The sequence below is a fragment of the Clupea harengus genome, chromosome 14 (genome assembly GCF_900700415.2).
Source record: "Clupea harengus chromosome 14, Ch_v2.0.2, whole genome shotgun sequence".
NCBI classification, from domain to species: Eukaryota; Metazoa; Chordata; class Actinopteri; order Clupeiformes; family Clupeidae; genus Clupea; species Clupea harengus.
In genome coordinates, this window is record NC_045165.1 from 7,806,168 (window position 1) to 7,825,287 (window position 19,120).

A 19,120-nucleotide genomic window follows, 5' to 3' on the forward strand; every position below is an offset into this window, starting at 1 on the left:
ATGATACAATTCGTCGATTGTTTATCTCCCTCCTCCCAGCCGTCACGTCATCAAGAGCAACAGGTGTAGTCACATGGGTCTTTGAGACACACTACATTACAATGGATAGTCTGTCTAACGCTATATATTCACTTGAAAAAGCAAACTTATCTCCATCATGGTAGGTATTATTTGTGTGAAAAATAGTAGCAATCTATAACAAAATGATATGCTTATCTTACATACACTATAGAAACTATTAAAAACGATTCAATGAAATGAATACTATCTCATTTTCTTTGGTATTTTTTGTCATATTCAGATTTGTAATGATGATTGCTGGGTAATATGTATGCTGTTGTCCAATGTCAAGTCTCTATTTGATCATGTGACGAGACGATATGATAGTTTAGGCGCAACATCTGAACGTCAAGACCAACAAGCTGACTGGGCAAATAAATATCTGTGACAACGTGATTACAGGAGGAAAACTGGTATCAGGGAAGAAGTTAAAAATAAACTGTCATCTGGAGAGTTTAAAAGAATACAAAACGAGGGGGAATCTACTGTATGGAGATATTTCTGCTTAGTAGTCAACGTGGATTGATTAAACCTGGATGGTTGGGGGAGAGAGATGAACGTCAAAACCGACAAACTGGGCCAGAGGCAAAAGCACCTGCAAGCTGAAAACAATGGCTTTCAAACATAAGCGTGATAAGGCATTGAACATTCCATATTTAAATATCTTAATAAGTAGTCAAGTCAACGTGTCTGCCTCACGTGATGGAGAAGTTCGTTTTTGAGACTAAAATAAATCACATTTAGGATAATAGCCTTCTTGTGTGCGGGGATTTTTTTTATGTCCTAGCTGTGACAACGCGATTACAGGAGGCAAACTGGTATCAGGGAATAAGTAAAAAAATGAACTGTCATCTGGAGAGTTTAAAACAATACAAAACGAGGGGGAATCTACTGTATGGAGATATTTCTGCTTAGTAGTCAAGGCATTGAACATTCCATATTTAAATATCTTAATAAGTAGTCAAGTAAACGTGTTTGCTTCACATGCTTCTCCCCTGTACAAAAGCGTCGGCTAAATGACTAAATGTAAATGGATTAAACCTCGATTGTTGGACTATGTAGATCATTTTATAACGAACTTTGTGCACTTAAAGTTTTAAAAAAAAGAAACTGTCATCTGGAGAGTTTAAAACGACACTCGAGGGGAAATTTACTGTAGGCCTATGGAGATATTTCTGTCGGATGGCATCATATTCTATGCGGATTCTAATGAGGCTGTTTGATATGTCCAATGTAAGAAGTGTGAAGCTTTAATGAAATATGATTGATGCCATCCTCTTTCTCCACAACATGGATTAAACATCGATGGTTGGACTATGTAGATACCTTTATAAGGAATGTGTCCGTGTACTTACATTTTTCAAGAAAAAAGATAATCTTCAATGGTAAGACTTGTTTTATTTGCGCCTCTTCTGGTGTAGCATATAACGTGAGTTTTATTTAGGCATATCAGATGCATAGCGTGTGTAATGTGTAGGCCATTTCATTCCGTTCTTGCAATGTGAATAATTCATTTCAATATGCTTATATCCCTTTTGTGCGCGCTTGTGCGTTTAACGGGGCTTGTTTGTGTAAGCCAGTGCATTTATCATTCATCTGTTGATGCTCGAGTTTAATAAAGGCAGGCTATTCTTAAGAAACGTATGTAAATGTGTCAGTAGTATGAACAGTTGAGACATTGACTCATTGGGGTTCGGACTAAATATTTTACTTGCTGTCGGGCTGGGGTAGGGCTGGGACAAGTCAGCGCGATAAGGCATTGAACATTCCATATTTAACTTGCCGGCATAGTCGCCCCATAATGCCGTGCGGCGGGCACATACTTTTCTCGATGTGATGCAGCGCCCAACGATGTTATTTAACAATGTTCCTTACTGTTCTAATTGCATGTCGTTGTTCTGTGTTGGGACGGAGTTTATACAGGTGTGTGACGGTAGCACAGTCTGTTCGTGATAACTTGTAGCAGGGCATAAAGCCCGTGCCATTTTGACATTGTATTGTGTTTAGTGTTTAATTAAAAGCCATAACAAATATTCCACACTTCCGTGATTTGTTACAATATCTTAATAAGTAGTAAAGTCAACGTGGATTCTATGGATTAAATTAATTTATTGACACATCTTTTCAGGACGGCCACAGCACTTTAAAACGACGTGTTTATAAGTTACATTATTCAAAGATGGAAGATAAAAGGCCAGGAGATAATCGCCAGGTGTAATAAGCCTACTTTCTCATTATGTGTGTGTGTTAGGGTTTGTAATGCAATGGTGTTGGCTGCAAGTTAACTCCACTTCACGTTAATGTTAGCTTTTGTATATGAGCATTCATTTCAACTGTTCCATCATCTGAAATATCACGGTGTCGAAAAACAAACCTTTGATCTAAACAGAATATTCAGTATGGAATGGGAATATTTCAGAGCAGTAGGGCTATCTTTTATCGCGTTTGACAAATATGCTCCGATTGCTGTGATGTCTCCTGTGAGAATGGGATAGTATTCTCTCCTATGAATTCGCGGTCATTTGAGCGTCCTTATAAGTGTTTCAGAAATATCTTCAGACCTCTTCTGTTATGTTTGTTCATAATCAACTAGAAGAAGCTTGTGAGACGGTCTACAGGCTATTCATAAAAAACATACATAAATGTGTCATTAGAATGAACAGTTGAGACATTGACTATGTCTGGTTGGATTCCGACAATATATTTGAATGGCTGTCTGGCTCGGGCACTACTCTGTCGGACGCAGGCCGGGCTCGGACAGAAATATTCGGCTGATCCACACTCTATAACAGAATAGGAACAGATAGGGAATGAAACAGGAAATGTGAGATTCCGGAAATGATGTCGTTAGGAAATGATTTCGTTAGCGGACCAATCACAGCCAAGGGGGTATCCGTCGCTATCCGTTCGTATCCGAAAAAGTTACAAAAATCGAGAGGTGCACGTCGGTGTCCGTCCAGCTCTCCGAAGGGCTCGGATGGGCTCGGATGGGCGTTCCACCACGGGGAAGGGTGTTGCCAAGGCGTGGCTATGTGTCCGTCTCCGTCCAAATGGATAACTATAAATCTAGCATCATGCGTATCAGGGGGGCATCTGGTGATCATTGACAGTGAGGAGGAACAGGTGAGAGACAAACACACTTAGCCAAGAAAATACACAGAGGGGAAATAGAAAAGAGAGATATTTGAGTGTTTGAGATAGATACTTGAAAGACCATAGCAGCACAGTTCTGTTGTGTAGGAAACTAATCAGCTAAGAACCACGTGTATGTCCTTACCTGCCTGACAACAAATTAGTTTTGGACCTGACTGTTTGTTTACATGTTCATGGCAGAAATTCATCTCAGGATTTAAGAAGGCAGTTTGGATTGGTGCTGTGAAGACAGAGGGAACCTGGAAATGGGTAGATGGCAAAGTCCTGGGTAATGCAGGGTAAGATCACTGGAACTCACTCCTCAAAGATAATGAATTGCTGTATAATGTTAAGATCTCCAGTCATGTTTGTGTAATTTGTGATTCCATGTTAAAAAAAATATTCTGAAACCTTAACATTAGCAGCTTAACAAAGCATGAAATATACAGCATATAAATAAATCTCTTGCCTTGTCTAATTTCAGGTACTGGGCTGAGGGAGAACCAAATGACGGTGGTGGAAAAGAAAACTCTGTAGAGATAATAGTTACAGAGGACCCTCTGAGAAGCTGGAATGACGTCCATAGCGATCGGGAAAGAATGTATATTTGTGAGAAAGCAATGTGATTTCAATAAAAAAAAACGTCTTTTTTCGAGTCTTCCCATAGGACAATTTTAGTTTTTAGTAAAAATGGAGCTTGATTTGTGACCCTGTTGAGATCTCTCCTTTAACACCAAAGGAGAAATTTGGTCCATATAGAAATCTGAGGAGCAGGAGATTTAAGCTTATATCTCCCTTTTCATCTCATTGATGTCTAGGAGAAACTGAGGAGATAATAAGTAGATCTCTTTTGAGATTTTCTCTTAAAATTATAACCAGGATTTCTGTGATGGACATATGTGATGGACCTGCTAATACAACCCCAAATCAGAAAAAGTTGGGACGGTATGTTAAATTAAAACTGACAACAGTGATTTGTAAATTCTCTTTGATCTGTATTACATTGAAGACAATACAACAGCGCATTATTTGATGTTTTACCTCATGAATTTATAGTTTTTTCAAAATAAACACTGAATTTAATTTCAATTCTTGCAACATATTTAAGAAAAAGTTGGGACAGTAAAGCATTTATCACTTTGTAATGTTCCCATTCCTTTTCACAACACTTAAAACATTTTAAGGGACTGAAGACACCAAGTGAGGAAGCGTTTCAGGTGTAACTTTGTCCCATTCTTCCTGCAAACAAATCTTAAGGTGTGCAACAGTACAGGGTTTTTGTTGTCGCATTTTGCGTTTCAAAATGCGCCACACATTCTCTATTGGGGTCAGGACTGCAGTCCAGTCCAGCACCCGCACACCCTTCTTCCTCAGCCATGCCTTTGAAATGTGTGCAGAATGTGGTTTTGCTATGTTATGTTGAAATATGCATGGGCTTCCCTGGAAAGGAGGTCGTCTTGAAGGCAGCATATGTTGCTCCAAAATCTAATGAAGAATGGAAACACCTGACTGCTCGCCCTGCCGTAAACTCCTGTGAGTCGCCATCAGCAAATTACATTGAGACTCACACTCACGGGCGGGGGCTGGGGGAAGTGGGCCGCCAATTTCATGACATAGAGAAGTCCCATACGGTTGACTCTACGTCAGCGTCCGCCTAACAAGGTTCAGCATGATTTTAAACAGTAGATGTGTTTCATCAAAGTACATACATCATTTAGTTAACAGCTTTTTAAAAAAAAAACACATTTAAGGGTTCAGTTACATTTTAATTTAAATTGTGCTCCCCATTTTAATTGAATTGATCTTGATATTGGTCATTTTAAACAATTAATTTCTTTAGAGATTTTTGGGGGAGTTTCATGTGAAACCTTGAAAATGAAATGTAGAGTTGCCACTACAAGCCACCTAGCAATTACTTAAGTAAGTCCTGAAGAATCAGTTTGCTGATGAACATATCCACCAACAACACTATTAAAAGTGATGGTGTAGTTTTTAGTGGCATCTAGTGGTGAGATTACTGAATTGCAACCAGCTGAATACCCTTCTCTTTACAAGCCTGTGAGAGTATCTACGTACCCCATCTCAAGCCAGTGTTATGTTTGTCCGCTCTGGGCCACTGTGGAAACATAGCAGTGCGACATGGCGGAGTCTGTGTAGGACCCGCTCCCTGTGTAGATACGAAGGGCTCCTTCTAAGCTTACTAAATGATAAATGGGAGGACTGTTTACGCTGTGTATGGTTGGGACATAGTCTTTGTCATGTTGGGACATAGACTTGGTCTTTGATCAACCAAAGAGGACACATGTAACTCCTCTGCTTGTCACCCTTCACTTGCTCCCTATAGCTGCTTGAATTAAATTTAAATCCCTCACTGGCTCACAAGAACAGCCACTGGATCAGCACCTGCCTATTCAAATGCTATGATTCAGCTCTATTCCCCCTCTAGACCACTCTGCTCTAATGATGAGCATTTGTTGTCTTTGCCGTCTCCCTGCAGCAAGAGATCGCCATCAACTCTTTTTTTTCATGGTGCCTCGGTGGTAGAATGACATACCTATTGCAGCGACAGCTTTGGTACATCAAAAAAGTTAATAATAATAATATTTCTATTAATTGGCTCCTAACATGGGTTTTTCATTAGGCTAGTATTACTGCCTTTTTAATATATTTTTTTTATATTTATCTGTTTTCTAATGTTTGTTTTTGATGTTTTGTAAGGCGCTTTTGACTAAACTTGGACGTTTCTTGCCATGTCTTGATCCAATGCTATGATGTGCCCATCCCCATGCGGCCCATTTATCCACCGACAAACTGAAATATACAACTGTATTTAGTCAACACATAAATCCAAGTAATTTAGGGTGTTCAGTTATGAAACACATGATATGCAATATTTTGTAAGTAGGTTGGTATAAATTAATTGACCCTTTGTACTTGATACATAAAAAAAAGACCTACTTGGGTCACACAACATAACATTACAACCAATGTCTTTCTTTTGGAACTGGTATATATGTCTTGCATTTGCATTTTGAATGGTAGTGCCCTAAAAAATGCAGACTACTGTTTTGCAAAAGGTGTTTTATGAAACTGAGAACTGAGTGAAAGACTGAGAATTAGCTTATGGCATAGCCTTGATATTTGTGGAGTTGTAGAAAATGTTTTACCCGCAGCAGAATATACTAAGTGATTTCCAAATGATTTCATAAGGTATTTGTTAACTCTGTAGGAGCTGATACCACAGAGGTCAAATACTACAGAGGGGCTGTAGTGAGTCTGGGGCTGCTGTGTGCTCTCCTACTGGTTGTCTTTATATGGATGGGCACCAAACACACTGCAGAGAGAGACCAGCAATGAAGGACTGCAATTAAGAAACACCAACCTAACTGCAGGGAAAAATAATTTAATGGCTAAAAACTAAAATTGAACTGCTAAAAAAAAGATGCTTCATGAATCGGCCGGTCGTGCTGCTTCGCGCTATTCAACATCCGCAAAATCAGGCCGTACCTAACCCCGTATGCCACCCAGCTGCTGGTACAAACCTTGGTGATTTCCTGCCTTGACTACTGCAATGCCCTCCTAACGGGCCTGCCGGCTTGCGTGGTGAAACCACTACAGATGGTCTAGAACACGGCGGCACGTCTGGTGTTCAACCAACCGAAGAGGGCACATGTCACCCCGCTACTTATTGAGCTCCACTGGCTGCCTGTACCTGCTCGCATCAAGTTCAAGTCACTTATGCTTGCTTACAGAGTGATTGTTGGTTCTGCTCCCACTTAAATGCTCTTGTAAGCGCAAATGTTACCCCCCGGATGCTGCGTTCGTCTAATGAGCGTCGTTTAGCACTGCCGTCGGCAGTACGGCAATCTAGAGTATACTCATTCCTAATGAATGGGGAAGGTTTTAAGCAAATGAAAGTTTAATTTTGGTCTGTTCCTTCCACCTAGCCATTAGATTCATTCAGAGGACATTTCTTGAATTGTATGAGAACTTTTTTCATAATTTCATGATTACAAATAGTGAGATGTTATGGGTATCTACTAGCTGAGGGATTTATAGTTTGGGGGTGTACTGTCCCTTTATTAGATGAGGCTCACCCAAAAATACATTACAGAGGAGAATGCATTGTGCCCTTGGATAACACAATCAAGTATTCGGGAACTAACTTGCTGTGGGAAATAAATTAGTTTATGTTCTTTCTCTTTGCAAAAAATTATAGCATAACCTACAATGTGCTAGCACCCATGACAACTATTAGACAGAGTGGTCATTAGTGAACAACTTGATTAAACTAAATTAAATCACCTTCATCAAGTCAACCAGGTCATCAGAGTCAATTAGTCATAAGTGAAAACAAAAGGCACATGATAACTATTGACACTGACATGTTCAAAGTAGCACTAATCTAATAGTGCACACATTTATGATTATTTTAGTAGCTTATCTTGTAGATAGGCTCGCCAACATGAAGGATCCCAGTCTGTTTGACAATGTAGTACTGTCCAAACAGAGGTGATGTTTTATATATCTTCTTCTGTGATGGGTCGCACTGACGGTAACTGGAGATGAAAAAAATTATGAAAAACACTCTTTCTATCATTTACGTAAAAAAGCTAAATAGTATCATATATATATATATTGCATCAGTGAGTGTGACAACAAGGGATTTTAAGGCACTTTAGCCGGTAAGGTATCCCAGCAAACATTCTTTGGCTCTAAAAAAACAAATTAGTCCAGAAGGTTCTTTTACTTACTTCGCCTAAAACAGGCAAAACTTCTGTGCGACGGCACAGTAACTCAACATGTCACTAACTATGGGCTTCATCCGTGGCGAAAGGTAACCCACCACCAGGATGCTTTTACACATAGGTGTCATTACACGCACAAAATATACACTTCACTCTAGGCACATGCTTTTCTTGTTTACCTTTTCAGTGTGTCCAACGGCTCCTTCCTGTTGATGATTCCAGTTTCAGGGTCCACTGTGGTGAAAATGCACCTGTTTGCAGAGCACGTGCACATGTTAAAGTCATGAGTGCCGACAGTCTTTGAAGTGTGGCTGAGAAATGAGAGAAAGGCCCCATCAAGCTACCTTCCACATGCCATGACCCGCTTTATCCTCACACTCCCAATCTGGAGTTCATCCCAAGAATCCTTAAAAAAAAAAATTAAAGATTATACAGTAAAAAATAAACTTTTTTTGTATTCTATTTTCACTCAGCAATAAAAAAAATCAAGAAAATGTTCTAACACTTACACTACTAACAACATTAAACACTTAATCGGTAAAATATTACATGACGTGTCATCCTCATTGTACACTGGGTGCCATACCTCACCGAAGGCCTCACAGTCACTGACAACAATGTTGGGACGGAATCGAGACACAGTGACATCCTTATCCAGCCTGCTGCTCAGATCCTTCACAGAGGCTTCAGACAGCAGCATGACAGCTGCTGTGTCAGGGTATGCCACCTACATCAATCAGTGTCATTCAGGTGAAACATATAGCATATAACAATCTAAATCTAAAAAAGAAACAGGAAAATGTGGTGAAAATGAGTATAGCCTATGGTATAAAGATAGAAATGACGATACAGTCTTCAAGTTAAGCCCATAACTGAATAAACAGATTTAAAGTTGAGCGCATTTTAGAAATAATTCACTTTTATATCAGTATCATAAGGGCCTCACACTATTGACAGTGCTACACAATGTGCAAGTATATTACTCTGGTGTCAAATGTCGGCATGTGAGGCCACAATTGTCTCCAAATCTCACACTTAGAGCACCTATATCTACAAACCAGTATAGTTGATCTAGATTTACAATGCATTTTGACATTGGTACCAATTATGTATTTAAAATGACTTGGGGTATCTATTAGTAGAAATGGCATATAGTATTAATATATTATTAGGGTATAATCACCTCTAACTATAAATTGTTGTGTTATCTTTAGCTTAGAATGAGAATCTTCTACATAGGAGGGGGTCATTATCCATGTAGGCCGCCATGTTGCGTCGCCATGTTTCTACAGTAGCCCAGAATGGACAACACTGGTTCTCTCACTGGCTTTCATGTGTTTACGTTGTTACGTTGTTCAAGTGGCAGCTTGAGTTTGGTAGTGACAGTCGAAGGAAAACGAAGAGGAGTCAGTGGTTGCTGGTGCTGGCTGACCATTTTGTGTTGTGTAGTTTGAGAACCCAAAGTTTGTGTTGTGTAGTTTGAAAACCCAAAGTTTTCACTTATTTAGCACAAGAAAAAGGAAGGGAGCATGAATCCTCATTGTCAAAGAAATGAAAACAAATGAAGCAAAACTAAATTGGGACAGGCAACAGCACAAAACAAGAATAAATATGTGTGTGGCCTTTACCAGATGGAATCGCTGATAAAGGACACATTTTTTCAGATTGATTTTGAAGTTGCCTGCTTTCTTCTGGACAGGTAATTTAGTCTACCAATCGAAATGCAATTTGTTGTTTGATAGCTATAGCTAGAATCTGGCCATAGACATAGTTACCAACTAAAGTAATTGTGTCAATGTTGAGGATTGCTACCAGAATGGACATTTTACATTTATGCGCCAAAACTAGAATTTACCTTTGGTAATTGGACCCAAAAGATCCTTTGACATTACCAAGATCAGCCCACAGCTGCTGAAAGTTATTGCCAATTAAAGTGTAACGTTTAAAGCTCATGCCAGCCAACAACTAACATAGCCAATGTTCGCAATTTACAGTTCATGGACCCACAGTTTTATAGACTAAATCAGTGGTTCTCAAAGTGGGGGGCGCGAACACTCTCCAGGGGGGGCGCGATGTCACAGACGGAGAAAAAATAAAACGACCTGTCACTGGTTAGTGAAAGCTCCCTCAGTGGCGAAATGCAAGGGGCTGGACTGACACAATCAAATCAAATACTGTTTCGCTCCTGATCCACCAATCAAAACGGAGTCTTATCATTTGAACGCGAGTTGCACCTTAGCTTCCGAGTATAAAAAAAAACCGCAGGCATGGTAAGCGCTCACCCTGAGACTACACTCTGCTGAGTTTGTTCAATTTATCTTGTTTCCTCCATCATTCAGATATTCATTGCTTTATAAACAGTCTTTTTAAAGACTCACTCTTTCCTTAGTAATACCTTACTGCACTTGCAGTAGGTCTATTCGTAGCCTATTCTAAAGAGTAATTTGCTCCAGTCTTTTAAAAAAGCTCGTAGCCCCGAGAGCTAGCCTAGCTAGCTACCTTCTTCCAACTGCAGCTAGCCCTTTTCTCCTTAACACCTACCTTTAAATTTTTTTTATCATCCACCGTGTTGCAACAAATAAAACACCAGCACTTGAATACTATGTTGTGCTGTCCCTGTCTATATTGTGTACAGTTCGTTTTGTTGGGAATCATTGCCTAGCACAGCCTTATCCATTATTCGTGTGCAAGTCGTTCACAACCACACACAAGAACACGACGTTGAAATTAGAGCTTTATTAACTTCACACACACTGTACAAGTTTCTGATTCGTAAAAGTCAGAAAGAGAATCCTGTGGACTTCTTTAAACATAAACGTGATGGCCTCCAGCAACAACGAACCACCATTTCCAAGCAGTGTCTGGAGGCATCTTATGTAGGCTAGTTGCTCATAGAATTGCTAAGCTTGGCAAACCCCATACAATTGCAGATTTTGCCGGCCGCGCAAGACGTGTAGAATAATGATTGGAGCTAAACTCAGTGCAATACCTATGTCAAATGACACTGTATCACGCCGAATATCAGAAATCAGTTTGGGTCCTATTTCAAAGAGGACTACCGTTAATTCGCCTGAGTTCGGGATCCATTTATCTGCTCAGCAGACGAGCTGTCAATAGACATGAAAGAGCAGCTGAAGAGTGGCAGTAGACTTAAGCATCTCCCCTCTTTCGTCATTCTGGGTAGCAATGATCAGATTTGCGACATAGCCTTAAAAATGCTCCTTTTTTTCCGCGTCGACATATTTGTGCGAGGCAGGCTTTTCAAGACTCCAAACTAAATACCGCAACCGCGCACAGATCGAGGATGACCTGAGGATGTTTGTCAAACATTGCCCCAAGATTTGAGCACCTTTGCAGGGCAAAGCAGGCTCATGTCTCACATTGACAGACCTGTAGGATTTGTTTTGTAAAGATCACAAGAGGCCCATAATAATAACAGTATCCTAATGATAGCAATAATAACACTTATTATTATTATGATAATAATAATAATACAATAATAATAATTGGTCGATAATCATTAATTATAATAATAATAACAAAATGATGGTGATAATAATGAATAGCCTACTAATAGGCCTACTATTACTGATAATAACAATAATAATAATATAATAATAATAAATAGTTATAATAATTGTCTGTATGGGCCTAACAATAGCCTAATCTTGACATGTCAGGCCTATCAATAACAAAATGCTATCTATCTATCTATCCATCTATATATATATGGTGGTGTAGTTGAGGGCGGTGGCGGCGGGCCGCGGGCCCGCGGGCAGGGGGTGGGGGCAGTTGGATGGGGGGGCCCCAACTACCCCAAATCAGCTTTGGGGGGGCCCAGCTTGCAAAAGTTTGAGAACCCCTGGACTAAATAACTAAATACAATTTCTAAAGATCTATCTCAAGTAAAATCATCACTTGACACATTATGGCCACTTGATGCAGTCGTAGAAGAGTACATCAATTTGGAGATAACTACTGGCACCTGACGGACACCCGTACATTCTCCTTCACACTTGGAAACAAAGGGGTGAGGGAGGGGTATTCAGCTGGTTGCAATCTGCAACCTCGCCACTAGATGACACTAAATCCTACACACTGCACCTTTAAATAAAAAGTACTTTGTACTCGATAAGGAAAGGTGATTATTGATTAACTTTACACCATAAAAGAAAGAGCACACTGTGCTCTCTGATAAAGTGCCACCGCAGGAGCCACCTTTGTACCATTACAGTTCTACGACTTGAAAGGAGTTAGAAGTTATAACTTATATAAGTTATAAGATGTTGAAAACGGGCTGAAGCCTGGCTCTACCTCCTCATCTGCAGGAAAGGGTGACTCTATCTTCACACTCATCCTGGGCTTCATCTCGGGCTCATAGTGGACCATACGGAAAGTCTTGCCTGCGGCGAGGTAACGCGTGAGCCAGCGAGAGACCTCGTCCCCACAGTCTCTACCTTGGATGTCAGCGCTGAACACCCTGGAGGATAGATAAGGAGCCCCTGATTCATTCAATCACCTGATTCTGGTTACTGCTTCAGATGCTCTTCACATAGGTTAGCTGTGAATAGGAGACTATAAGTAGATACAAACATAAGGTACATAGGTTAGCTGTGATTTGGAGACTATGAGTAGATACAGACATAAGATACATAGGTTAGCTGTGAATAGGAGACTATAAGTAGATACAAACCGTCCAGACATCTGCCATTTTGTCAAATTGAGGTAGATGAGCCACTTTGTGTCAGGTAGTATTAGTTAGGGAAACATATCATAAACTGTAATGGAGGCTGTGTTCACACTTAATCTCCTAAACTGACCCAGTCATCATGCATTGGCTGCATCACAACTGGCTCTTGAATGGTGTGAGGTGCGGCAAAAGAGATTTTGAGAGATTTTGAAAGGATTGTCTAACATCATGGGCCTTTAGTTTGACGGCGGAAACAGCTGGCAGAAACACACGCGCGCACACACACGCACACACGCGCACACTCACACACACACACACACACACACACACACACACACACACACACACACACACACACACACACACACGCACACAGTGTTGGACTAAAATGGACATGCTCCAGAGCCAGCGCTAAAGAGGGGGTCAAAAGCACTATGCGGGCAGAGGCAGGCCAAAGTTATTTATTGAAAGGTTTGGTTAAAGCCGACCAATAGCATGGTCAAGCAATCCCAGACTGAATTTGTCAGACGAGATTACAATGTAAGAATTGTTTATTGTTAGTTTGGATCCCCTTGTCAGACATGTTTTAAAATGCCCTATATTGTTATTCTGTTAATCAGGGTATGTGATTTTGAGTCTGTAAAAAAGTGTTTTGCTTACTTAGATTCCATGACAAGCTATACGATATTTTTGTTGAGATCAATGTAACCCATCTCACATCCCTCCTAGAAATGTTATTTAGGCCTAGAATGTAAAATGTCCAAACAGGCACAACATGTGATATATATTCAATTGAATCATCTAAATTCGTCTAATGGAACACAATCACAACTTCCGAGGTTGCTACTGAAACTCAAAATGTATGGCAAAGGTTACGTCTTTGCTCAAAGACATTCTGGCATCTGCTGTTTCCGCCATCAAGCTAGAGCCCTATATATTTAATACACCTCTTAATACATCTTGCCATGGGAATTTATGTGTGTTTTTAGTGCTTTGTTTTTAAGCAGACAAGTAGAGAGAACAAATGCTCTAATTAACAAACTTTACAGCAGACATCCAAGCAGGTCTTTGAAACAATAAAAACACCTGAGCTGAAAATCTGAAATGTTATGCAGTAACCTATTACTCCTCTAAAGATCAGAAGGGATTATTTCACATGGAATATAATGAAACTGAGACGCTGACTGAATATGAACCGTCTGGCAGCGTTCTAACTTGGCACTGACTGATAGATTCTAGCTAATGTATCACCTGAGATAACTTAGCTTAGGTTGTTGGGGTAATGTTTGCACTAACCTCCCACAAATAAACATTCACCAGTGTGTTCCATTAGTTCATGAAGTATGTTGTTCTAAATCTAATACCAACATATTCATCTTACACACCAGGTTCATGGCCACTGTGAAGACAAATTAATCTCCAACCTTACCTACAGTTAATTATGTTATTGTTAGGCTGACCCAGTGGAACTCTTAGTTCCTCCATATCAGGGGCGTTAAGGCATAGGTCACCTCCCTCTGCCGTCATTGACACCAACACCAGGCGAGGCTCCTGTCGCCCTGTCACCATCTGTCCGTCCTCGGTGGTTACGAGCCAGTGTCTATAACATCAACAGGCACACTCACTCAATGGTATATACCCTTAACGCACACCAATCACATCACATCTTTGTTCACCGATACAAACTATGGATGTATGGATGAATATTTAGATAGGATCAATTGACTGATTCATAGGTTGTCTGACTAACTGATTATGATTTTAGAAATTTAGAAAGATTTAGAAATTATTTTAATGACATCATGACTAAGATTAAGTTTTACAAGTGTTCGTGGCGTTTTTTAAATCACTGTTCGATTTAAACTGTCATCGCTATTGCAAGACTGGTTAACACACCGATCACGGAGTTCTCCATATTTCAGACCCATTCGCAGACATTCTGCTGTAGCCACTTGCAGTCCTTTCCCGGATTTGAGGGGATGAAGGATAAGCTGTGAAACAACGCCAACCTGAGTTAACTTTTTTGGTTTCCGTATGTACTTGTATCCGAGCCCCAATCCAAGGACTGCAACACCCGCCCCGATCGTGTAGAGCACGGCTTTTCTGTTTTGCTCAAACGCTTTTAACACGGTTTCTTTGAGTTCCATGCTTTAAAATGCGCACCAGAGATCCTCTAACTCCTGAACTCTAATGAGAAACTTTTAGCACCAATTGCCCAACTCCGTATAACTCAACAAAATGGCATGCTCTCGGGTAACCAATGAAATAAAGGATTGCTACGTGGCGCAGTTAAAGGCACAGTAAAATTGTTTTGAATTTTCAGCACCCAGGTCTGCTGACAGTGAGCAGTTCAATTTGTGGTTTTGGCTAATGTTCAAAATCTATCCCTCCTCATATCTAACATTAAACCGTTAAGTAATTTACGTCCTCATCACATTGTGACCTAATATTTGAATGCATGATTGTTTATGTGGGGCATATAAAAGACTTGCATGTTTTCAGTGTCTGTGTGTGTTTGAGTAGGATACATTTCCATTAGCCAGTACAGTGAAAAAGAAAAAAAGAAAACTGAATTCATGTGTTGAATCGCCCTGCGTGACCCAGCAGTCAAAACTATTTTTATCCTTTGCAGGGCTCTTGAGGGCTATGGACGAGCCAGAACACAGCAGATGCTGTCGCTACAGGGGAGCGATACAGGCATTTGTTGAAATGATGCTCCTCCTGTCACAGTTTCAAGCAGGTCTAATGGCTGAAGGTACAGTCCTGGACGCAGTGCCCTCTCCTTTTGGCTTCAAGTGAACATGGCACAGTACCTCGATACATAGGCCAAACATAGCCTAATCTGCCCACCATCCTCTGTAGGTTATATGTGACTCCATGACCCCCTCTGTAGGAACAGGAAGGCCTGGAACAGGAAAGGACCTTTCTGGACAGAACTGTGATGGATTCATACAGTCCGCCTGGAATACATGAGAGAGTAGTGGAGGTGTGGAGATGTTTGTGGAGATGTCATTTATTTTTGGTTTGGTTTGTTCAATTCCAAGGTTTTTTAAAGCATGGCACATTGTGGGAATCTTTTTAAATTCGCAACTATTACATTATTTGTATACATTTTTAACAGCTGCACAAATGAAATGGACACCACGCATACATTCCAATATTTTATGAGGTTGTTTAACACTTTGCATCATACTGATAAACATTCATATAACCTACAGTCTAGTGCCATTATTTACATAAATACATCAGACCCTGAGGGCTAACAAGTATGAGGGCTACCAAAAAACATCTTTGTTTATGAGGATACCAAAATATTGGTCAAGTTAATGTCACCAGTGCCTTCAGCTGAGGGTGATAGGAGATGCATGTATAGATACATTTGTTAGATCTAACATCGAACATGTAAATTGTATAGGTCATGGACAAATATTTAACAGCACATGAGTGACACATGCTTTGAGAGGTTATTGCTGAAATAAATTATTTTTGAATCTTTGAATCTTCTTTTAGCATAGCACCTTTTAGCATAGGATTTAGCATAGCACCTTTTAGCATAGCAAGTATACCATAGGTGTGCACCTCCTTTTAAAGTCTGTATTGTTAGACTGAACTGCGTCTTAAAGTGCACAGGCTGAAGGGAGTTATACTGTGCAGATCAGTGGACATACAGCTGATGGCAGAGCATCTGTGCGGGCTGCACACACATCCACTCACCCCCGGCCCAAAGAAGTCCCCGGGTGACACGTCACCCTGCTCCATGAGCGCCTCAGTGAAGGACAAGTCCTGCGGTAGTACCACCAGCTTCTCACGGCTGCGATACCACAGGCAGGAGCACATTGTCTGGAAGTGGAGCACCTCAGCATACACGTCCCTCAGACCGCGCCTCCTGCCCTCGGGCTCGGGATCCATCCGGGTGACCGGAGCAGCGTGGCCGGATCCTGGGTGGCAGTGCCCTGGGATGGTGCCCGGGCCTGGGCCCCTCTTCTTCTCCCTGGACAACAGCGCGCGCTCCTCTTTATCCCGGCGCTCATCCTCAGCATTCATGGTGAGGAAGCGCAGCACTACGAGGTTGAGGAAGGCTCCTATCACCGTCAGGCCTGTCAGGATGTAAACAAAGCTGAAGGCCACGTAGTTCGGGTTATTCTGAAGTGCGTTGTCCTTCTGCAGTGCGACGTAGTCGCCGAAACCTATGGTGGTGAGCGTGATGAAGCAGTAGTAGTAGGCATGGAAGAAGCTCCAGCCCTCGTATCGCGAGAAGGCAACGGCTCCGACACACAATGTGCTCATGCAGGCAAAAAAGCCAATGGTGACCATATTGGCCATGGAGACTTCTGTGTGCCGCATGCCCAGGCACTTCTTGGTTTTGTGCAGCAGGAAGCGGACGAAGGTGTTGATTCTCTCACCCACACTCTGGAACATGACCAGTGTCAAGGGGATCCCCAGGAGGGCGTAACACATGCAGAACGCCTTCCCGGCATCTGTGCTTGGGGCCGCATGGCCATAACCTTGGAAATAAACAAAACAGACAGGTGGTAAAGTGCCCCTGCCTACTCGGATTTTGACTTAAGCACATGAGGTTAATGCACTCCAAAAACAAATGCAGTGGTAGTGATTGGAATTCTTTGAAAATGTTTCTCCTGCTGAATAAGTTGCTAATAAAGATGTGTGTGTGACAGAAGCAAGTCCCTGGAATGGAGTCTGCCGCTTCCTAGGACATTTTACTGATGGTGTTTATCACTTCACAAACATTTAAGATTATATTGTCCTGAACACATTACATGCATCACTAGCCCCTGGTTTATTGCCTCTGAACAAATGCATTGTACTGATGCACATCCATGTTTTCCATTTCAACAGCATTTAATAATCTGGAAATATTATCTATAACTGTAAGTTTAGACCATTATGCTATTAAAAATATCAATGTTGTAGATATAATCAAGCAATGAAAAAAAACATTCCATCAACACTTAAGCAAATATTGTGTATTCTATGAAGGCAGATACTGCAATTAATTGGATTTCCACGGAGTGGTGCTTAAGAAACAGGCTGATTGAGGAAAGTTATCTTATAATGTCAACATCTTTTAGAGGGGCCATATCCGTTTCACACATGTCAGTGTACAATAGGTCAGAAACATCCTTTCTAATTAATTATTTAATCCAGCCTATATCAACTTTGAAAAAGTATATCACAGCTGTAGCATCCCACAAATGATGGTGATTTAAAGTACCCTGTTCACGGATATGTGTTTTTCTGGTATTTTATATAATCAAACAGAGAAATCTGAAGTGCCAGAGTACCTGGAAGGTTACAAAAGGTGAAAATGGTCTCAGTAGGAAGATTGTTAACACCCGTGGCGGTGTTTTTCCACTGTACCAACACATGTGAGATTAAACATAGCTTTCATAGTTTACAAGAACAGGGGATTTGCTTGTTTAAACTGCTCCGTAGCTAATTCTGAAGAATATGCATCTAATTCACCCAAAAACCGCTGCATATTTTGTCTGAATAAAACAGAGGTACATATCAATCTCTTTACCTATTGTCGTTATCACAGTGATAGCGAAGTAAAACGATCCGGCAAACTTCCACTGAACCCCAGATTTGTGTGGCTTCAACTGCAGCACCACTTTCTCTAGCTCATCAAAGCCAGTTCTGGACAGGTTGTATTTTCGCAGCAGTTCAAATTTGCGCAGATCCAGTTGTTTTTTCTGGCTGTTTTCTTGCCTGGATTCTAGTGCATCGAACACTGATGCACCAATCAGTAAATACGAAAAAGTGCAAATTATTAGTGCGAGGGTCCGAACGTTTTGCCTCTTCATGGTATAACTCACTTGACCCTGTCGTCGCGATTCAATCCTGGTCTCGGACACGAAACAAATAGTTGGTTCATGACTTGTTCAACTGCATTCGAGAAGTGAATACCTGTAATTATTTTTTCCCCTTCACTGCTGACCGAAAGTGCGTTCGCTCGGAGCTGTTCCTTCAGCACCACCCCGTAGAAATGGGTGCCTTAGTCGGCCATATGGTCAGTAAGGTATATTTGGGTGCATTTCAGTGATGACGTGGTCGGAAAGGACACTGTCATGCCACAGGTCGTGATGCTAACTATGCAAAACAGCATACAACTGCTTTTTGAAAACAGAAATATACTTCAGTAAATTAAACTGAGTTAAGTGAACTCTCAAGAAGTTTGTGTTTTGTCATTTTGAGCATGCACGTTGAGCATATAGGCTATTAGGATCTTTTTTATATAAAACAAAAACAAAGCTACTGCAGCAGTCTCTTGGAGTCTAATGAACTCTTGGTATTTCTTTTTTTCTCCCCACAAAAGCATTTAAGCATAGAAATGGATGGATGTGCAGAGTTTTAAAGACAGTCTTTGTTATCAATAAATGTTATCTAAACTGCTACAACAGTGGCTGCATTGGCTCTGAACAGTTTTCAAATGAAGCTGAACAGAAGCCACTGTCTATTCAAACAGATA

General features: G+C 40.8%; 2 protein-coding genes across 2 annotated transcripts; both read right to left on the bottom strand.

The window, feature by feature from the left end:
• Window positions 1-7,244: 7,244 nt before the first annotated feature.
• On the bottom strand, window positions 7,245-14,855 carry marc1 (mitochondrial amidoxime reducing component 1). The gene is made up of 7 exons (XM_031580633.2): window positions 14,527-14,855; window positions 14,060-14,230; window positions 12,255-12,420; window positions 8,527-8,667; window positions 8,285-8,346; window positions 8,120-8,191; window positions 7,245-7,751 (listed from the first exon to the last, which is right to left on the bottom strand). The coding sequence occupies exons 1-7, from the start codon at window positions 14,775-14,777 to the stop codon at window positions 7,625-7,627; spliced, it is 990 nt and encodes a 329-aa protein (XP_031436493.1). The 5' UTR covers window positions 14,778-14,855; the 3' UTR covers window positions 7,245-7,624.
• A 1,375-nt stretch (window positions 14,856-16,230) lies between these two features.
• On the bottom strand, window positions 16,231-18,690 carry kcnk3b (potassium channel, subfamily K, member 3b). Its single transcript, XM_012826233.3, has 2 exons — window positions 18,173-18,690; window positions 16,231-17,135 (listed from the first exon to the last, which is right to left on the bottom strand). The coding sequence occupies exons 1-2, from the start codon at window positions 18,453-18,455 to the stop codon at window positions 16,231-16,233; spliced, it is 1,188 nt and encodes a 395-aa protein (XP_012681687.2). The 5' UTR covers window positions 18,456-18,690.
• Window positions 18,691-19,120: the final 430 nt, after the last annotated feature.

Excerpts from the sequence above, each read along its gene's own strand:
- marc1 (XM_031580633.2), bottom strand. The coding sequence starts at position 14,777 with ATGGAACTCAAAGAAACCGTGTTAAAAGCGTTTGAGCAAAACAGAAAA. Across the intron at positions 8,347-8,526 it reads ACTGTGAGGCCTTCGGTGAG|GATTCTTGGGATGAACTCCA; the intron begins GTATGGCACCCA and ends TTTTTTTTTAAG. Across the intron at positions 8,192-8,284 it reads CGGGTCATGGCATGTGGAAG|GTGCATTTTCACCACAGTGG; the intron begins GTAGCTTGATGG and ends CTCTGCAAACAG.
- kcnk3b (XM_012826233.3), bottom strand. The coding sequence starts at position 18,455 with ATGAAGAGGCAAAACGTTCGGACCCTCGCACTAATAATTTGCACTTTT. Across the intron at positions 17,136-18,172 it reads CACTGTGATAACGACAATAG|GTTATGGCCATGCGGCCCCA; the intron begins GTAAAGAGATTG and ends TTTATTTCCAAG.